The sequence below is a fragment of the Phaethon aethereus genome (assembly GCF_964289735.1).
Source record: "Phaethon aethereus genome assembly, chromosome: 1".
Taxonomy (NCBI): domain Eukaryota; kingdom Metazoa; phylum Chordata; class Aves; order Phaethontiformes; family Phaethontidae; genus Phaethon; species Phaethon aethereus.
Genome location: NC_138575.1, coordinates 173061977 through 173077284, shown reverse-complemented (window position 1 = coordinate 173077284; position 15308 = coordinate 173061977). Strand labels below are relative to the sequence as shown.

Below are 15308 nucleotides of genomic sequence, written 5' to 3'. Positions count from 1 at the left end.
GTTCTCTACTGAGGAAAAAAATTCCTGATAAAATCCAACAATCTACTACTATGCTCCTATCAGCAGGCTATTTCAGAAATACCCCGCGACTTAAAAGATTGGCCAGCATTGGCCTCCAGGTAAGGTAGTAGTCTGCCATAGCACCTCTATCTGGAAAATAAATTCCTAGAAACTCTAAGGAAAGGGAATTTGAAAACTAGAAGGTATAGTGAAATTTTAAACTTAACCCAAGTTGTGGCTTATTATTCAGATCACAGCTGTAACTTTTGCAGGTATACTGCTTACTACACTAGATTTCTATCTTCAAAAACAAACCAAGCACAAGCTTAGGAGCCTTCTTGGCAAGATAAAACTTCAGTGTGTAGTAGTACGTTTCTGAGCTTGGCGATGTCAAAACTTTTAGACTACCACACAAAGCCAAAGCCAATGGAATCTATTCTAAACTAGAGATACATAAAATAGAGAATGCAAAATTATATGGTAGTGATGATGAGATAAAAACGGAGTCTTAAAAAAAAAAAGCATTACAATTATGAATGAATACAAAATCTATAATTAATAATAAGAAAAAGCTTCTATGTTTATCACAATTCCATAATGGAAAAAGCACAAATGGTAGTTCTGTTCAGACCACAGTAGAAAAAACAGTTACAAGACCTCTGCTAACAAAAGGCTGGTCTCTGATGCACCTGGACTTGCCTTCCAGCACACAGTACCTTAACAAAAATTATTAGAAAGTTCAAAAATATCTATGAAATGCAAAGGTGTCTCTGAACCCAAATTTAGACATGTTCATTGCAACCACTGAGGTGCAGGTGCTGGTACAGGAAAGGGCTTTATGTGACCATGGAAATTTTATTTGAAGTTCTATTCCAAATTGGAACCTTGCTTTTTTTTTTTTTTTTTAAATGGAAAAAGCAGCAGCCAAATGTTCCAGTGACATCACAAATGAAGGATAAAATTATAGATGATTGTGAAACAGTTTTACATTTACACCCGTTGATTCAGAACCACAGCATGTAATGTATTCAAAGGCTGGTTGTCAAGAGATGAAGGTTTCGCAGTTGTGACAGTTGGAAACCAAGTATCACCACTGAATGATAAAGAAGGGGGTTTTTTGTTTCTTTGTTTTTTCCTGGAAGCTTTAAAAGAAAAAAAGCTGGATTATTCAACTGGCAACTTCAACCTAAACCCCTTTCAGCCCCATTTTCTGATTATCTACAGCAACCACAGAAAAAAAATCCATTATTTCCTGCATAATGGTTTTCAAAGTTTTCAAAATTGGAAACAGTGTTTCTCTCAAATCCCACCATGTTGCAGCACATCAATGATATGGCAAAACAACCACTTCTGAAGTTTAATCATGACCAGCAGTGAGAACTCACAAAGCAGCCAGTGACACTGGTGTCATCAAGGAAGTGTCTAGAATTTTGAGTATTATTTCTAGTGGTCTTAATGAAGACTTCTCTTTTATAGAGCTGTGTCAGGTCTCAAGAAGAAAATACCTCCTTCAACATACACCATGAGGCAGCAAAAGTTTCTACACTCATGGGGGAATGGTGTTTTGTAATCTGCATGAACTGGAACCAGACAAAAATAGATAAAGATGATGGCACAGTCACATGGGCCTCATCTTAAAGTTTGCAGGGTCTTCTGAGCTGCCCAGGTTTTAAACGCTAAGAAAATGCAAGAGAACCTAGAGCAAAGTCTTTCAGAAATTATTGAAGTTGTAAGTTTTAAGCAAAGGCTCTGTTAATTCCTCACTTTCACAAGGGTCAGATGGGACTGGTTGTCTTCTCTCTTTCAATGTTAATGTTAACAGGGTTCACAGACAAGGCAGAGTCTCCCTGAGAGGAAAGCTGTCAATAAAATCAACTTTTCTACAGTTCGGGTATTTTGTCATTTATGAAATGGGTTTGCTTAAAGTGTTTCTTCACTTTCCATATTACAAAGGAAATGGAAAACCAGCTCAAGAACTTCATTAAAACTGTAATTCAAATTAGCATACCACCTCACTTTACTAAGTAAAAACAACAATCACACAAGGAGATGGTGGACCAGGTGGTCAAGCAGAGTGATGTGGGCAGAAGAGATCTCAAGATCAACAAACTGGGTTGAAGGGCTACCACTTCAAACATACACACACCAATCCACATAAATGAGGGAGGGCCTACATAACAGTATCACTAGGGAAGAACTCACTTATTTTCTGGGAAATCATTGCCTCTCTGAAGAGCCTATACTAATACACACAACATGGGAAACAAAGAGGAGGAATTAGACGTCAGTGCACAGTTACAGGGCTACAATCTCACTAGGCCTACAGAAACATCGTGGGAAAACTCACACAACTGGCATGGTGCAGTGGACAGATACGGTCTCTTAAGGAAAGACAAGCCAGGATGGTGAGAAGCAGGAGTTGTCTTTTATGTGAGAGCACAGTATGAATGCATGGATCTCTGCCTGGGGCCAGATGATGAGCCAGTTGAAAGTTTATGAGTCAGGATTAAGACACCAGACCTATGCGGGTGATGTTGCAGTGGGGGTGTGTACCACACACTGCCTCATTAGGTAGAAGAAGCAGATGAGGCTGCCTTCGGACAGTTGGAAGAAGCCTCCTGTTTGAAGACCCTGGGCCTGGATATCTGCTGGAAAGAAAGGATGATTTTCAAGAAACACATCCTTCAAGTTCCAGAGCATGCAGGAAATAAAGCAAAGGTGGCTGGAGGCCTGCCTGGATGAACAAGGAGCTCCTAACAAAACTTAAATCCAAACCCAAGGTACACAAGACGTGGAAGCAGGGTCAGATCACAAAAGGAATATAGAGAAACTGTCTGAACATGCAGGCTCTGGCTTGGAAAGCCAAAGCCCACCTAGAGTTGAATCTGGCAAGGCGGGTGAGGAACAAGAAGAAAGGCTTCTGCAGGCCTATCAGCAACAAAAGGAAAGATATGCTGTGAAAAATGTGGGCCCACTGCTGAATGTGAAAGGGGACCTGGCAACAAAGGACACAAGAATGGTCAAGATACTTAAAACCTCCTAATCCTTAGTCTTCACCAGAAAGACTTGCCTTCAGCAATCCCACATCCTGAGACCAGTGGAAAAGCCTGGAGCAAGAAATACTTACCTTTGTTGGAAGAGAATCAAGTTAGGAAACATTTAAACAAACTGGACATACACAAATACCTGGAATCCAATAGGATGCAACCATACATACTGAGGGAGCTTGTTGATGTCATTGCAAAGCCAATGTCAATTATCTTTGAAAGGTCATGGCATTTAGGGGAGGTCCCTTGGGAGTGAGAAAAAGCAAGTGTCACTCATCTTCAAGAAAGGCACAGACATCTGGGGAACTACATGCTGGTGAACCTCATCACAACAAAGGAGCAAATAATCTTGGAAACCATTTCCAAGCATGTTAAGAACAAGAAGTGATTGGGGAAAGGGAAGGAAAAATCATGACTAACCTTAACACAGCCATCTACAATGAGATGACTGGCTTGCGGGACAAGAGCAGAGTGGAAGTTGTTTAGCCTGACTTCAGTAAGGCTATCAATAATGTCGCCCATAACATCCTCACAGCCAAAAGGATGAAGTGCTAAATAGATAGGTAGACAGTGAGATTGACAGAAAACTGTCTGAACTGCTGGGTTCAAAGAGTTCTGATCAGTAGCAGAAAAACCAGCTGGAGACCAGTCACTAGTGGTGAACCCCAGCAGCCAGTACTGTTTAACATGTACATCAGTGACCTGGATGGTAAGACAAGAGTGTGCCCTCAGCAAATTCATGGACAACAAAAAATTTGGAGGAGTGGCTGCTACAGGAGCTGGTTGCGTTTCCATTCGGAAGGACCTTGACACGCTGGAGAAATGGGGCAGGAGGAACCTCCTGCATTGCAAAGGGAAATGTCAAGTCCTTGTACCTGGGGGAGGAATAACCCCATCCACCAGTACAGGATGGGGTCTGCCCAGATGAAGAGGACCTGAGGGGTCCTGGTAGCAGAGTTGTTGTTGAACATAAGCTAGCAATGTGTCCTTCAGGCAAAGAAGGCTGACAGCCTCCTGGGTTGCATTAGGAAGAGCACCACCAGCAGATCAAGGGAGGTGATCCTTCTCTGCTACTCTGCAGTGGTGACACCACATATGGAGTGCTGTGTCCAGTTCCAGGCTCCCCAGCACAAGGGAGACATACTGGAGAGAGTCCAGCAAAAGGCCACAAAGATGCTTAAGGAACTGGAGCATCTACTATTATGAGCAGAGGCTGACAGAGCTGGAAATGTTTGACTTCAGCATGAGAAGGCGGTGGGGGGACAGGATGAGTAAAGAAGACATCCAGACTCTTCTTGTGCCTGGTGATGGAGCAAGATGATCCCCAGAGATACTTTTCCATCTCAACCATTTTGAGCAATTTTGTGTTACTCGACTATTTTCTTGTCAACTCTAAGAATTTACTGGGCCACTCTCGGGGTAAAAGAACTGTCACGGGTTAAAATGCTGTATTCACAATTTTCTAGTCAAGAATTTGCAAAGTTTTCATGATGCAACTTGTTTCTTCATTTCTATGGGTCTGGATTCTTTCCCTGGCATGTGATGAAACCCACAACCAACTGTTATTTTTGGATCAAAATTATTACGAACTCTTCTTCCTGTTCAAATTTAGGAAGTGCTGTCCACCACCAGCAGAAGAGTATTTCTCAAAAACATGAGAGGCTTTAACAGTCAAATGAAGCTTTGAAAATATTGCCAATTTCTGGGACTTTTACAGTTCAAATTTACTCTGCAGGTAGGTAACTTCCTTCATCTCTCAGAAACATTTTCTCACCAAACAACGTCCACTCTCTGCCAAAAACATAATAAAAAACCCTCATGTCTCATCTTCCAAAAAAGAGAAATTTAATCTTATTCTAGCAGTGTCTGAATTCTGGGATTATTACAGTTAGTTCCGTCTCCAAAACACAGTACTGCACTCCACTGCAACTGAAGTTGTTTTAAGAGGTATAAACTAACTTCAAGAAATTATAATCTATGTCCAATTTCAGAACAAAAATGTGCTGCCTCAACTTTTTCCCGAGCGATGAATGATCTAAAAAGCTACGGTGAATACATACAGGTCATTTCAGTATTTCTTTTTGATATTTCTTTTTGAAATCACTGTAATTTACACTGCAGTCGTCCTTGTTTCGGCTGGGATATAGTTAATTTTCTTCTTAATAGCTGGTATAGTGCTGTGTTTTGGCAGGAATCACTGCTTGGGGATCAGCTATTGATCACCGGGTAGTGAGCAATTGTTGCACTGTGCATCACCTGTTTTTGTATATTCCTTTCTCTATTATTATTTGCCCTTTCTTTGCTGTCCTATTAAACTGTTTTTATTTCAACCGCCGAGGTTTTTTTTCCAATTGTCTCCCCATCCCACCTGGGGAGTGGGGGAGCAAGTGAGCAGCTGTACCTTGCGTAGCTGCCAGCTGGGACTAAAACACAACACGCCTGTATTTCTATGTAAAATAAGGCAGCAGAAATGCTGTTTCAAACTGAAAACTAATGATCCATTTAAAGTAAATCTGGGTTGTAATGTTACATCAGCTTTTTAAAACAGAATGTCAAACATTAGAAGACTAAGCATTCTGAAGATTTAAGAACTGAATGAGAACAGCAAGAAGAGATCAAGGCTTTTTGTCTTCTGATGGAAAATACACCGTACAACTATCTGCTCTTTTATTACTATGCACGTCCTCGATAAAGCAAGAAAAACTTGTAATGTGTTTAAAAGAACACATTAATTTCTTAAATTGTTATTTCTCAAAGCCTCACTTAATTCTCAATCACCTTGTGACCTGTTTAAGAGCAAATACTTCCATAAAATGCAAAATTCTGCATTTTGAAAAGGTAATATAATTGCATCTTTAAGCTGTTGGGAAACTGGTTATAGCCATATACTAACGAGAATGATAGCAGAGAAGGGAAACTCCTCTCACAGGTTCAACCCAAACATGGGCAGCTAGATCAAACAAAAACTGACCAGTATAATCTTCCATCTAAAAAGCTTAATATATTGAAAAATTTCAGTGACATAAAAAACCCCAGAAAATTATGTACCGGTACAGTAGTCAACTAGTTTCATCAAGCAGTTTGTTTCGTGTATTAAATCTGACCAGGAGATATGTTTTGCATAATGATAATCCTTTTGCATAAGAAATACTATTCTCATGATTTCTATTAAAAGTTTAAGAAAGCAATAGACTAGAGACAAAACATCAGATAAGGCAAAATAAGTAAGATTTTTTTTTTTGATTGTCCAGATGATGTAATACCTGTGTAAGAGTGGACAAACCTTTTACACAACAGCATGGTTTTAAAATTAACTATGTTCCTTTCAAAAGAGGGCAAAACCAATCTCACTTCAAAGAAGACTTCAGAATTAAACCAGTATGGTTCTAAATACTGCTGATGCGGCTGCATATTTTTATTCTGCTGACATAAGCATGTGAATTCATCTTATCAAAAAGCTGACCAAAACTTGAGTACCTGAGTCTTAGTTTTCATGCTTTTTAAAGGAGCCCCTCCTCCTGGTGAAACACCTTTTAATTCATCCTTTAATTTGGTAATGCTATTAGTCAAAATCTCCAGTGTTTTCATGATTTCTGCTTTGTCTTCTGACTTCATGGCTTTATTCTTCTCCAGCTTTGAAATCAGCATCTGTCCAATTTAAAAAAAAAAATAAAAACCTCTTTACTTAGCAACTACTGTTACAGATCTGTTTTCCAGTACTCATTACAACTAATGGAAAAACTGAATATTGTATTTCTTTTGCTGTGATCTTCAAACTCAATACATGGGGCTTTTAACAGCTTATATTAAATTAAAATCCTTGCCTGAATCTCCAATTAATTAATTTGCTAATGAACATCTGACAGCTCCATCTCATTTGGACAGATTTGCTAAACAAACTTAAAATATTCCAAAACTTTAATTCAAATTAAATTACATTTTTGCCTTTTTCTCCTCCTAAGCCTGAGTGCAGTCAGGCATACTTTTCTACATCAATCTCTCTTGCTCTTGACTACTTGACTACTGTCAAGTAGAACTCACAGGGTTCCACTTCTCCCCAAAAAACATATGCATGTTGCACCCAAATTAGGCAATTTTAACTCAAACAGCACCTAAACTACATAAGCTTGTAGTGAACTAACTTTTTGAAGTGAACTAACAAGACAAGTGATAATACCTTTCTAAGAGAATGCTTATTTTATAGGTCAGTTTTGTAGCTCATGCTTACAAATTCTGAAATATTTTAGAGAAGTGACCTGAGATTTTACAACTGAATTGCTGACTTTCTTTAATGATAACTTCTTACCTTTTGTGTTTCAATGTGCTTCTCTAAGATTTCTTGCTTCTTTTTTCTGACATCTTGTTGAAGTCGTAATGCTTCCTAGAAGCATAAAAAAAATTACAGAAAGTTTCTAGATTTTGAAAAATAATGCCAGAAGAATAATACACTGCACCTGACAACTAAACAGTAGTAACATACAATAACAGGAAAAAAAATCAGTAACAGAAACTCAAGGTCCTAATAGGCAATATTTCAAATTATGTTTTGGAAAACAATGCATCATCAAATGAGTGAAGGAGCTAAGGATCTTGGTTAGATCTGTGCTGGGAAGACTTCATTATTATTTACATACAAAGTAACCCCTTACACAACTCCACTGAAAGCTGAAAGGCAATATAATACACTACCACAAAAGGTACAACATACTAGAGTTTAAATGTGCAAGGACAGTATGTTGAAAGCAACTGTAAATCAAATCCATCAATTAAAACACATTCTACAGTACAGTTACAAGCAAAAAAAAAAAAATTCTATTTTCTAAAATTAAAACATTACTCTAAGAAAACCGTCTCTCTTGCATCTGACGACTATAACTTGGAAGCCGCAAGGACTACCACTCAATCTGCTAAGAACAGAATCTTGACATTGCAATGGGCAAATCAAAATGAATTGAAACTGATAAATTTGTGACATATTGCACTCAGGAGAAGCAGAAGGAGATGCCTCAGTGCTGTGCTCAGCTCCTACTAATGCTGCTTGAGAGAAAGCAATTGCTTCTTGCTCTCAGATACAGAAGTCTTAGCAGGATACTTGCAGAAAACAATTAAGAGCTTTGATACCAATATATTTAATGGGATAAAAGAGGAGAGGCAGATGATGATTTTGTACCTCTAGATCACTAATCAACTGAGATCAGACTGCAAGTGGATTACCTTCTACAAAGAGTGTAAATGCACAACAGCCATAAAAAAGAAACAGTAATGAGGTTTCTGTATGCCTTCCCAAATACTGACAAATCCTGCTGCATGAAATGTTAGTTTTGCAATACAGCGTGCAATCATTTTCTGAAGGGAAAGGGAAGATAAGACAAGGGGATGAATGCTAAGAAAAACTAGGGAGACAGAGGAAAGAAGGGAGTGAGTCCCACAAAATCATGTTTTTCCACAAGTACTAGTATATTGCAATAGAAACCTCTGAAGACAGGGAAGAACACACGAGCACATGGAAAAAGAGCCAATCACTTAGCACATCTTCAGTGTCTTCTCTCAAAAAAACCCCTACAGCTGTTATAGTAAGTCAATAATTTCATTATGGGTTTTTTGCCATTTCACAGGCACTTAGTGTCCTCACTTGAAAGGTAAATGCTCTAATTCTGAAAAACATGTTTTACAGGACAAATAGGAAATGGAATCCCAAAATTAGAAGTGATTTCTTTAAAGTCTGGACCAATGCCACAACTGACATGCAGTGAAAAACTGCTACTTCAAATTACATAAGACATTTGTTACAGAAGTTTACCAATAGGTTAAAATCTTTGTTTAATGGTTATACTGCTTTCAATACTTACATTTGAATCTAACTTAGTATTGAACTCTTAATTTGTGTCTTGAAACCAGTAAGATAAACACTGTCCGACATTTAGTTTTGCTAAGTGATAAGAACAAACTAAGAGGAGCTTTACTGGGCTCTTTTGAAAATTCTAACCAAGCTAAACTTCAAGTGATCTATTCAAGGCCAAATGCATTTTTGTTGCATTTTCTCTCTAACATTAAAAAAAAAAAAAAAAAAAAAAAAAGAGAAAACCTAGTACTATGCAAAAAATAAAAATGGATGCAGGAGAACTATAGTTTAGAAACAATAAAATGCAGAGTCATACAGTTCTCACTTCTCTCAAGTGAAGAAACAATTTTGGTCACAAGTACAAAACATATTGAGAATAAAGGCCAGTTCCAGAGAGGCTTAAGAGAGAAGAACAGTGACTGTACTACACTCGCTTCTCACTTCACAACAGACAATTCATGCCTCAACATGGAGATTCTGCTTCCAAGAAAAAGTGTTTCAGATTTTGAACTTCTAGAGAGTTTTAAACCTGTTTAACAATGCCTGAACATACACCGAAAAAAAATAACAGAACAATGCTGATTTTTTTTGTTCTTTGAAAAGAAACCATTATAGTCAATTTCATGTTATAACTACTTTCACCTATGCCCTTGAGATGAATATACACAGCGCACTATCTCGAGTGGTCACAAGTTCCCAATCTAGGTCCATTTTATAAAGAAGCATATTTAATTTACCTGTTTTTTCTTCTGTGCTTCATTAGAGTCTAGCACGGAAGTGGAAACAACAGGCAAAGATTTCTGTGCTGCCTTCAAAGCAGCAGGGTTGTACACAGTTTTTGTCAAGCCAGTAGAAGTGGATAAAACCTATAGGAGGAAATCATTTTATTTTTTTGCCAGTGAACTTCAATTTTTTTTAAAAAAAAAAAAAACATGATTGCTTAAAAATATATAAGCATCTTTTCTTTTGTCTTTTTTGATGATATGGAATATAAAAATTTGGTGTAACAATTATATTTGGAGTTGCTGAAGTTAAACAATTTTTAAAGAGGCAGCACCACATCAGCTATCTAAGAATTATAAACAACAGATTATAAATCCTTTCCATTGAGATTTCATATGTACTTTCAAGTTTCAAATATATGAAGTGTCATGTAATTGAGCATAATTAAGGAAACAGAAGACTGAGATTTTCCCAAGAATAACTGAACTTTTTCTTTTTTGTTTTGAAGTTTAAAATGCAATTTTTCATGGCTGCATGAATTTTCCAAGCAAAAATTCAACATAATTTTAGAGACTAAGGTCCAAAGAAGATACAATAGTTCCTTTTCATATGTAGTAGAGCTTGCACAATCAAGAGGAAGCAACTCAAATAGAGGGAAGTCTTCAACATTATACAGCAAAGGAAGAGACTCCTAAGTCTCTGTTCTCTTTCCTACATTGGTAATGAGGTATGAAAATTTCTCCACGACTTACTGAGAACACAGCTGTCTGCTTTACAACCTTTCTAAAATATACTATGTACATCTCCACAATACCTTAAGATTTGGACTATTCTGTTCTCTTATCATGTTCCTTAAAGGATATTTTGGCTATGTTAGTATTGAAAAATACATGGCTAAGTGCCAGAGAGAACACAGGCATGATCTTGTCCACCTTGTTAGCAAATCACAGGAATTATGCAATCAGTATCATTTCTGGGAGTTTAAAAATACTTTTTATGTATGTGGAAAATTAGAAGATGCATGCAGAGACTATCAGTCACCATGCATGCCATAAGAGAGACACAATGCCCACCACTAGGAGAGAAGAAAGGGGGAAAAAAAAAAGAGACAGCCAAGAAACATTAGAAAGACAGAAAAGATCAAGAGATCAGAAGAATTTACAAAAGGAACACTTCATACAAAAACTTTTCACTCTATTGTGCTACTTAGACAGTTTCTTCCCACAGTAAAGTATTTTCTAGAGTAGACAATGCAGAGAGGAGAATAAATAAAAAAATTTAAAAATGCATGTTATAGGGTATTATAAAAGGTGATATAAAATGCCCTCACCACACCACTAAAAAGGAGATGAAGGAATTTTTTTTTTATTTAAAGTACAGTAATGTATACACATCCCAATAATACAGCTCCTATTACAAAGTAGCTTTAGGACAGACTACACTAACAAACAGAGGACCGAGTAAAGACAAAAATATTGACACACTCCTTTTGCCCTGAACGGACTTCATGGCAAAGTGGATCATGTTTGCTCACTTTTAATATAAGGACAGATGCCACAGCAGATGTATCTGCATGAACTAATACAGAAGAGGAAGAAGCAACACATTAGTGTCTTCTAAATCTCTTAATACTACCCAAGCTAAGGAATAGTGTAAATCTGTTCAACAGTTCATAAATTCCAAGGCCCTATATACAGATTTTCAAAGGTCTCATGGTGACTGTTTCATCTCCTCTTCCTTCTGCCCTTTAGGAAGCATAGCTACCTACTTTCTTACTGGAAAGTTCTTCTCAAATCCTGCACTCAGTCAGAAGCAAAAAAAAACATCTAGGACATGACATCTATGTTTTTTGACAGCTGTCAATAATTTAATTTCTAATGGTTATAGAGCATTATCACTGCAAACTGAGCATGGTATTTCCTTGTAAAGGGACAGTAGTAGATAAAAACACGCCAAATCAAGTTTCAAAATCCTACTAAAAACATCAAAGAAATTGCTGCTTCACAACCAGTCCACTGAACAGCCCAGGAGCTAATCAAAATCAGTCCGTACTGTCAGAACACACACTGGAAAACCATTTTAACAAGAATTTATTCTTTGTAGAAAAGTGTTTCGGGCAAGAAGCCAAGATCAGTGCATTTAGGTGGACTGCTTGGCTTGAAATGAGCTGAAGAGACATCCTCTACAATTACAACTCAATATTAAGTATTGTCACTTTTGTATGCTAAGTACAGCATAGTATCTTTGAAGTGAATTTTACTCATTATATTCTACTAAATGCATTAACTGACATCCTGTAAGGGGGGTGGGGGTGGTAAAATGCAGTGGATACTTTATTCGTTTCAGGTCAAGCCAATTCCCAATGGAAAAGATATATAACTAAGCAGAGGAATCTTGTTACTGGGTAAAACTTGCTGCCTTTCTACCACAACTCTTCTCAAATGAATGTTATAAACACTGGGGAAGCCTCTCCCCTAAGGTGCTAAATAGATCTGGAAACATGCATCACGAACTTTGCTACTAAAGTAAACACATCAACAACTCAGTGTTCTGAAAGCTGCAACCACTGGGAAAAACACACAACTCATAACCATGATCCAGATACACCTTTCCCACCTTACCTCTCTTTGTCCTCTCTGCACTGATTAACTTCCACTTTTATCTTTTCACAAGTACCACAAATTGTAAGATCAAATAAGAGGCTAAATGTTTACAGCATCATCTTTTAAGGGACACAAAACCCCAAAAACATTTTTATAGAAAGGCTTTCTATAGATTCATATATAGTGTCAAAATTTATTTAATTTTTAAAATTTAATTCTGTATTCTTCTAACAACTCGGGATCCTGGAACATACATAGTTATTTTCATGACTGAATAAATGGAACCCACTATATTAAAACAAACACCACAAAATGGTAGCTTCTGTCCTAGCATGTTTTATTATTCGTATAATCATTTAGCCATCTGCTACACTGAGTTTTGATATATTATACTTCATAAAACTTACTCTAAAAAATAAATTTATAGTTATGAAACAAACTTAATGTTGACACAAGGGGTTTGATAATAAAATTAATTCTACTGAAACTAAATGTGAGGAAGAGAATAAGAGACATTCTCTTACCTTTTCAGTTGTTGGAGTAACTGGCTTTGACACAAAACCCAGTCTATCCTTCACAGATAATTTAGTCACACTCTAAGAAAACAAAACAAAATTATAATTCAAATATACTTTAGGAGTATTTTACTGTTTCCTGTGTAATTCCAGATTTTAGGAAATTAGAAACATTTTTCATTAATAAAACCATAGAATTTTGTCCAACAATACAAGATAAATAATACCAAAGCAGATGATAAAAACAATTTTAGATATTGGATTTTACAGTTACTATACATGTATAATAGTTTGGGTAAGACAAAGATAAAGCCAAATTTGGAATCAAAGATCATACTACATGTTTTTTGCAAGTCCATGACATGCTAGCTGGCAGACGATCATCTACACAGGCCTTTTTAAATACACTTCAGTTTCTGTGTTTTATAATCTGGTATTTACAGGCATCAATTGCAGAAATTTGTTTGAATTTAAACTACAAATGTTTTCTGAAGCATGGTGGTCTTCCTTTTCAGAAGTAAAACTAAAGTAGTGGCACAATAATGAGATACTTCTAGTATAATAAAAATTTAAAGGCTATTTCTAATGGGAGTAACATTCCAGATTCGGTCATTATTCAGATTGGTACTGTGGTTACATACTTCCTCGTATTAAGGGTGATGTACAAATACTGAAAACACTTTTAGATGCTGACTATTGGTCTCTAACGGTTTTAGCTGTAAGGACAGCTTTTAGTTCTTTGGATAGAAACCAACTTTATTTTGAAATCTGAAAACTGCAATTTAACACAACATTACTGAAATATTTTCAGTCTTTTTTTTTAAACTAAGTAAAAAGCTATGATACTGAAAATTAGGTATCACTCTTGGGTTAAGAAAGCCAAATATCATTACACTGAGGAAAATGTTAATATCAAAACACCTAGATGCACTTACAAGTAGTAAAGATGTACTTGCACTATACAAGTAAGTGTAACGGATACATTCATACACTATGGAAACTATTACAGAAAGAAAAATGTGATTTTTCTGACATACATACCTGAGTGACTTCTGTATTGGCACTCTGTGCTTCTGCAGGTTCAATATTACTTGCAGGTACCGGACCTAATCGCTCCTTGACTGATTGTTTCACTACCGGTAAACTAGGTTGCTGAACTAAGGGTTGTATTACCTGTAACACCACCCCATCCCCAAAAAAGCACATCATAATATTAACAATGAAATGCTGCTACATATGTAATTTGATAAACACACAATGAGATTGCTGCAATAGCATTTAGATTTACACTTCTTCCTTTCTTTCGTTCAGTAGCTTTTTCACCAAATGGCAAAAATAAACACTTCATGAGATTTCGGGTGTTATACTATTTGTGTGGTGCATACAGCAACAACATCTATTTTGCACTTGCAGCTCACAAAAGTGATCAAACAACTGATCTATTTCTATTAATCGAATCTACTTAGACTATCTTAATTTCCACCTGTTAGAACTGAACAAAAAGTAATAAGCAGTCTTCTGATTCCATTCACAAATCTTTCATCAACTATTTAGTCATGGAAAGGCAGAATACAAACTTCTACCATTAAGACTCCCACTTTTTACAGCAATGTATCACTTTTCATCTCCTATGTGCAAATATAGACAAAATAGAAAAAGAAAGAGGGATATAGACATGGAGTCATGGGACTGAGGAAAAATAAAACAGAGCAGCTAATCTTTGAACCTACCATGGATATGCCCTGACAGCTAACACCTTGCCATCTTTTCTTTGACAAAAACATTAAAGACTAAAATAATATGCTTCCAAGCAAGCCTCCTGTCATATTTATAACCTTCAGGACATCACCTAATCCATTCCTGCACATTCCAAAGTCAGCTCTACATAAGCCATTACTGGCAGTATCTACCTATCTAGTTCTTACAGATTTCCAGTGAAAGAGGTCCTATCAGGTCCCTTCACCTCTCTTAGGCAAAAGTATTTCAGCATCCTTTAGCATTAGAAACTATTTCTTAATATCCAACCTAAATCTCCTGTGCTCCATTTTAAGACCAGTACTTCTTGTTTTATTTACCACAGATGTGGAGAGGACATTATTTCTGCTTCCTCCCAGAAGCCTTTTATTTGATGATTTATTATGGTAGACTCCCACCATCTTTACTAAGTAATTTCACTGCTTTTGGAATTGCCACAGTAAGAGTTTTCCAAAGTAATCCTGTTGAGGAAACAACAATGACCAAGAAATTGTACAAGACCAGCTACTACTGAAGGGAAAACTTAAAAGCCAAGTTTGATTTTACATCTAAAAAAATTCAAGCACCTGTCTTTAGTGCCTGACACAGAAAATATCTGGCTAGAAATCATTATAAATAGAGGTGAAATTCATTCAGCTGTAATTAATTAATACACCAGCAATCTTGACAAAAATTAAAATACTAGTATGAGAGGTACTGTAAAAAAAAAGTTTCCATACTACTTGTAGATATGATACCAAATATTAATTTCAATTAAAAGGGAAGTAAATATTCATGCTTCTGAAAGGCTTATGAATTAAAAATACCTGTTTACTGAATCAAC

General features: G+C 36.6%; 1 protein-coding gene across 4 annotated transcripts in view; it reads right to left on the bottom strand.

Annotated features, from left to right (window-relative positions):
* RBM26 (RNA binding motif protein 26) overlaps positions 1–15308 on the bottom strand; it is a gene marked incomplete at both ends in the record, with an annotated part of 57697 nt that overhangs the window by 13639 nt on the left and 28750 nt on the right. The window contains 5 exons of one of the 4 annotated variants that reach the window (XM_082012086.1): positions 6525–6695; positions 7354–7428; positions 9627–9755; positions 12740–12811; positions 13772–13903. In XM_082012086.1, coding sequence (XP_081868212.1) covers positions 6525–6695; positions 7354–7428; positions 9627–9755; positions 12740–12811; positions 13772–13903 — 579 coding nt within the window. The remainder of the gene's footprint in view (positions 1–6524; positions 6696–7353; positions 7429–9626; positions 9756–12739; positions 12812–13771; positions 13904–15308) is intronic. The other 3 variants (XM_082012085.1, XM_082012087.1, XM_082012088.1) reach the window with 3 other exon arrangements.